The sequence below is a fragment of the Pteropus alecto genome, unplaced genomic scaffold (genome assembly GCF_000325575.1).
Source record: "Pteropus alecto unplaced genomic scaffold, ASM32557v1 scaffold11, whole genome shotgun sequence".
Lineage (NCBI taxonomy): Eukaryota > Metazoa > Chordata > Mammalia > Chiroptera > Pteropodidae > Pteropus > Pteropus alecto.
Genome location: NW_006431956.1, coordinates 5,154,190 through 5,160,853, shown reverse-complemented (window position 1 = coordinate 5,160,853; position 6,664 = coordinate 5,154,190). Strand labels below are relative to the sequence as shown.

At 39.6% G+C, this 6,664-nt stretch overlaps 1 protein-coding gene across 11 annotated transcripts in view; it reads right to left on the bottom strand.

Moving 5' to 3' along the window:
- The window catches only part of DHTKD1 (dehydrogenase E1 and transketolase domain containing 1), a 49,791-nt gene that overhangs the window by 12,483 nt on the left and 30,644 nt on the right, over positions 1-6,664 (bottom strand). For all 11 annotated transcript variants that reach the window (XM_025043469.1, XM_025043473.1, XM_025043474.1 and 8 more), the window contains 4 exons: positions 5,264-5,435; positions 3,008-3,206; positions 1,134-1,446; positions 275-359 (listed from right to left, as the gene is read on the bottom strand). In XM_025043469.1, coding sequence (XP_024899237.1) covers positions 275-359; positions 1,134-1,446; positions 3,008-3,206; positions 5,264-5,435 — 769 coding nt within the window. The remainder of the gene's footprint in view (positions 1-274; positions 360-1,133; positions 1,447-3,007; positions 3,207-5,263; positions 5,436-6,664) is intronic.

Below are 6,664 nucleotides of genomic sequence, written 5' to 3'. Positions count from 1 at the left end.
AATTTTTAGAGAAAAATATCTTTCTAATATATCCAGCCCAGGGCTTTTATATTCCAAGTATAACTGCTCTATTCTCTGATGAAGGTTGTCAATACGATTTATTCTAAGATTAAATAACATTGTCAGGTAAGAAAAGATAACACATTTTAGAATCTCTCTAGTCAATGAAAACAATAGGAGGCAGCTGTAACTCAAAACTCTGCAGAGATCACATGTAACAAACTTTACATAAAGCATTCCCTACCAGCTGTGCAGCTAAACAGAAGTGTCTTACCTTGAACGAGTAATGAGCCCAAGGCGAGAGCTTCTGCCGTGGCCCAGTCTAACTGGGTTCCATCCATCACCTTCTCCAGTCTGGACTGTAAAAGTGAAGGAGAGGAAAAAAGAAATTTTTAAGAGTCCATATCTTTTTCTTTCACACAGTTCAAAAAATGTAATGCAACAATATTAAGCAATAAAAGCAATGTTAAATAAAACATTAAGTGAAGGAGGATACGAGAGTCTGATAGCAACCACATGACGTTTTAAAAGGGAAACAAACAGATGCTCAGCTCAGTGGTTAACCCTGTGGATGAATGAGAGGACATGGAACTGTATTTGTACTATTTCTTCAGGTGATGGTGAATACGTAGTTTGTTTTAAAAGTCTCTAAATCTATACTAAAAATTCAAAAATGAAGTTAGTGTTTTAAAAATAATTCAGACAGCAAAGTTTCTTTATGCAAGTTTAAGAAAGGTGAAAACCTTTAACTCCTTGTTCTTTTGCTTTTAGCAGTGAAAGTACTGCGTTCTAGGAAACTGGAGTCCCAGGCAAACCAGGACAGTTTGCCACATCTATATTTAATGTGAGACAATATGTAAAATCTCAACAGGTTTGAGGGTCTAAATGGTTGACTTCAGGGGTACGTATGTTGATTTATGGAGGGAGGGAGGGAAGGAGGGAGAGAGCGAGTAGACAAATTCTGCATTAATTGACTATCAGTACCAAAACAGCACTAGAATAGGTTCCTAGAACTTAAAGATACATAGTAAATATCTGTCAAGTGAATGAGCCAACCAAATGACCAGAGCCACATTCCTTCCTTTGCTGCACGGGACGAACGAACAACAAGCAGAGATTTCGGTGCTGCCCACCTGTACGTACATCTTCAGGAGGTGGCCGTGCATCTGGAGTTCCTCTGGCACCGCCACAGACTTCCCACCAATAAACCTCAGGAGGTCTAGGGGCACACCTGTGTTCCAAGTGGAAATGTGAGCTTCTGGCTGGACCAGGCCCTGCCAGTGGGCCTGCAGGTGAGTGGCAGGGGGGCTGTAATGGGCCATGTTAGTCAAATGGTTATTTAACTTGGCGTAGTAGGAGGTTTTGATTTCTGACACTTCCTCCTGGGTCATGAGTCCATGGGCAATAAGGTGTTCTGCATACGTGTCTGGAATGCTTTTTCGGGCTCTGTCGAAGAAAGAGGGGGAAAAAAATCAATCTGATTTGTAAAAATCGAAGAGACAGACACAGTCATCGTCAAAGAAACTACAGAGCGGCATCACTGTAAAAAGGCACAGGAAATGGTTCAGAGCTGCACGGAGCAGGTGGTTGCACATCACTGTGGATGTACTAACTGCCGCTGAATTGTTCACTTTAAAATGGTCTACTTTATGTTAAGCGACTTTCACTCCAATAAATTATTTTTTTTCAAAAAGGCAGTAATGAGTAGAAACCTCATCTAGACAAGCAAGAGAAAACAAATTTATCTTTATAAACCTTTGTCTACAATCAGGGAGAAATAATTAGTAGTCGTCTTTCTATGAAACGATAAATTCTGGATACCCTTTATCTCAAAAAGGATTAAACCCAGTGGACAATATCTGTTTCAGGTGGGTTTAAGCACCTTGGTAACAGTAATAATAACGCCACTCCAAATTTGTTTCAAACTTTAAACTATAAAGTCCGTTCAGATATATTATCATATTGAATCCTAACAAAAATGAGAGGGAGGCGGGATACTTTTTAATGGGGCCTTGAGGTCCATTAAGTAATTCAGCTGCTCAGCTCAGAGCTAAACAGAGCCCAGATTTATTTTTCCAAAAGCAGTCTGCTACCTATGACCAGGGAGGCCTAGAAAATACCACCGAGTTTATTCCTCTGTTTTAATTAAGGTTTATGAGGAAATAAAGTAGACGAGAGGGATCTATTTTACTTTCTAGTATCTAAAAAGGAAATTCCAAAGTGTCAAATACCTCTCTGTCACACTAACCTTCTGACTCAGCGCTGTCCAACGGAAATATAATACAAGCCAATGTGGAATTTGAAACTTCCTAGCGGTCACATTTGAAAGGGTAAAAAGAAACAGGTAGAATTAATTTTAATCACCCATTTATTTAACTCAATATATCCAAAATATTGTCACTTTAATATCTAATCAATATAAAAATTATTGAGATAGTCTACATCTTTTTTTCATACTAAGTCTTTAAAATGTGGTGTGTAGATTACGCTCACAGCATGTCTCCATCAAGATTCGCCGTATTTCAAGCACTGGGTAGCCACATATGGCTAGCGGCTTCCATAGTGGACAGCACAGTTCTGGACATTCATTAAAATCCATCATGTAATCTCTTGCTAAGGTACAAAGTAGGGCCCTATTTATAGTTTTCACAAGTGGATCGAGGAGGTCCTGTTTCTGATCCTGTCACTGCTGTACTATGTAACTTCAGGCAAGGCTCTGCCTACGTCTCCTATTCCGTCTTCCCATCTGCCAACTGAGGTTGTTACGCTGCCCCCTTTGTCTATTCATCGAGGAAACATGTAGAGTTTGAAGACTATGGGGAGATTTCTTGATATCCACAGGGTGACCGTCCTAGTCTCCCTAGGGCTGTCCCAGTTTTAGCACTGAAAATTTCATGTCCCGGGCAAACCAGGAAAGTTGGTCACCCTACCTGAAAATGTCTAGTAAAAATGACAATGTGAGCACTATGGGAAAGAGAGCGTATTAAATGAAGGTTTATAATTCTACCTGATGATTTTGTACATCACTGGGTTGGTGAAGAAGGGCTCATCCAGCTCATTGTGGCCCCACTGCCTGTAGCATAACAAATCAATAATCACATCCTTCCGGAACTGGCGCTGGTATTCAAAAGCCAGTCGTGTGGCACGGACCACTTCCTCTGGGCTGTCTCCATTGACGTGGATGATGGCACAGCCCACAAGCTTCCCTGAGGCAAAGGAGACTGAGATGAAGTGGGCCAGTTCACCCAGACAACACTGGCCCAGCACCAAGTCCTGTTGCCTGCGTGGGGAGGCAGCCTACATCCTCAGAGGTAGTTTGGGCTAGTTGTTAAGAATCCACACTTTGGAGTCCAGTTGACAAGAATGAGTTCAAGTCCCACCCTGTGATTTATGGTGTGACCTTGGTAAAGTTATGACTCTTAGTCTCCCTACTTATAACACTGTAATAATAGCTCCTACCTCTTAGCCATGTTACAAAGATTAAACTAATTAATGCATATAAAGTACTTAAAAGTGCATAGAACATAACTAATATTTATTGTTATTGTCATTATTACTATTGTCTTTCCTCCTGAGATAAAAAGGTCATAAAAGGATGCATCCTAGAAAAATGGATTTTCTCCAAAGAGAAGTTCAAGAATGAATTTTCGGTATCTCTACCTAACTTAATCACAAAAAAAATTCACTTAGATGCTTCACAAGGCGTCCAGGCCAGGCTCTGGGTGCAGAAACAGAATAGTTACTACCATCTAAGAGTGCTTATAACTCTGTGAAATAGGGACTAGGTGATAAAAGCCCTGCATTTCTCCTAATACTGCCAATTTCCACTGGTTAAAACAAGTCAACTTTCTTTTCCACGACTGATTTCTAACCAGACTACTTGGCCAAATTTAGCAGCTGAACATACCTTTCTTTTATATATATATAAATTTGACATGCCACGGTTTGTGAATTTAAGTTATACAGCATGTTACTTTGATACATTTACATATCGTGACATGAATGCCATTGAAGCAATATTTATCATGATATATCGCAACGGCACAGTACTATTGACTATATTCATTGCATTGTGTGTTAGAGCTCGAGGGCTTACCTACTGCTTGTTACAAGTTTGCATCTTAAACACAATCTTATCCTTCCACCTCCCATCCCCTGGTAACCACCATTTTAATGTATTTTTTTATAGCTTTAACTTTTCTTTTTAGATTCCACAAGTAAGTGATATCATACAGCACTTGTCTTTTTCTGTCTGATTTATCTCACTTAGCTTAATGTGCTCAAGGTCTAGCCGTGTTATAGCAAATAGCAAGATTTCCTCCTTTCTCATGTAGGTGTACATGTACCACATCCTTTTCATCCATTCATCCACCGATGGGCATTTGGGTTGTTTTCATAAGATGGTTATTATGAGTAATGCTATGATACACATGGGTGTGTATATATCTCATCAAAATCTTTTTTTCGTTTCCTTTGGGTACCCAGGGTGAAGTTTCTGGATCCTATTGGTAGATCTGTGTTTAATTTTTTAAGGAAGCTCCATACTATTTTACGTAGTAGTGGCTGGACCAATTTAAAACCCCATCAACGGTATGTACGTATCCCTTTTCCCCACATGCTCACTAGCACCTGTTGTAGTTTGTCTTTTTGATGACGGCCATTCCAAGAGGTGTGAGGTGCTACTCACTGTAGTTTTGATATGCATTTCTCTGATGATTACTAATGTCGAGTACTTTTTCATGCGCCTATTGGCCATCTGTATGTCTTCTTTGGAAAAATGTTTATTTACTTCCTCTGCTCATTTTTTAATTGCATTGTTTTTGTTAGGTTGTATTAGTTCTTCATATATTTTGGATATTAACCCCTTATCAGAATGAACATGTCCTTTTTGACTCAGATTTGGGTACTCCAAGTTAGAGCATCTTACTCTATCTAGTAAGACATGCTCTGAGTCTGAACAATGACTCTAGTGTGGTGCTAGCTGTGTTGCTCTCTGGTTTCCACCAGATCATTCAACTGGATACTTAAGCAATTTGAAATTATGCCCTCTAAGTTCCACTCTAGTCTATTTTCTGTGGCTTTAAAGATTACACTCAAAGTTTAAAAGGAATAACTTAACAACACTATTGGTGACTATGAACCGTATCTGACCCTAAATTTAAAATGAGATAACCACTGAGGCTCACTGTTCTGAGTGAACCAGGAGGCTTCCGAGAATTCCTTGTCTGACCCGGCAACATCGACACCTCCCTGTGCAACTTACCGATATCACTGCAGTACAAGGAAGACCTTCCTCTCTCTGCCGGTGTGGTGTAACCCAGCTGGTTATTGACAATCAAATGGACGCTCCCACCAATTCTGAAATGTGGGAGATTAGAGAGCGTAAATGTTTCGGGAACAATCCCTTGACCGCAGAAAGAAGCATCACCGTGAACCTAAATTGTAAGGGAGAAAAAAAGAAAAGGAAGATAAGGGATGAAGAAATTTAGGTTTTCAGACTGGAATAAATTGTTTTCAAATGTTAAAAGAAATAAAACCACCACCCTCTCACTGTTCCCCTGCCCTCCTAAAAATTTGCTGGTTATAGGATTTTCCTGAATGGTTATGCTGGTCTTACACAGCTTTCAAAGATACTAAATCAGTCCTTTTCCCCCTGCAGCCACCACCAGCTGACCTACTCCTTCCACCCCACATCATCACCTATACTCATCACTTCTAGTGCACTCATCAACAGTCCAGTGCATATAGCAGCATCATAGAAGGAAGGGCTACTGGAGGTGCAGAAGGAAATCAGCTTTAGTAAAGCTTTCATGAAAATACCCTGCAAGATTCAAGGAAGAGTGCACAGCTTTGAACTCTTCCTCTTCCCCAAAAACCTTGCCCCCAAAAAAGAGACTGTGTGTAGCTCACATCAGCTAATCCCCCTGGGTGTTTGGCCTCTGTCGTGAACGTAAAGGAGAGTGATGTGACAGCAAAGACAGGAGGCATGAGGCGGAAGTATATCATACATTAGGGAAAGGATACTTTGAGGAAAAAACAAAATGCTGTTATGAGAGAATGTCTAAAATGTGCTATTCTTCCAGAACATTTCAAGTCTGCTAGATCATATCATCATAAAATATGGTGGACAGAAGTTGGTAGAGAAAGAAGAAAATGTTTTTTAGAGAAGTTGAAAGCAAATAATGAGGGAATTAAAAGCTCTTAGAAGATCTTAGAAGAAAATATGAGCTCTACAGACATCATACTAAAAGATAATTATCATAAACAGCCAAGATGCTGAACTAAAGAATAAACTGATCTGATATGCCTCAACTTAAGGCAATCTTTGTGGCTCTAATAATAACAGAATTAAAAGACCTAAAGATGAATGGAGAAAGACTATTTAGAAGTAGACTTTTTAATGACATTGATAATGTCCTGTAGAGTCATTTCTATACAAGTAGAATATTTTGGCTAAGAAAGGAAACACTGCTTTGCCTAAGTGAAATTTCTAGTCCACACCTTCCCATTGCTAAGGCCTATAGGGATGAATGACATTTTGGAGCATCTATACCTAGTAATAACATACCCCTACATTATCTCCACAGCACTACACATTATTAATCCACTCAATGAACAGGTGGAAGAGCCAGGTAAGTAAGTCACTACTCTCCTTTTTACAGGT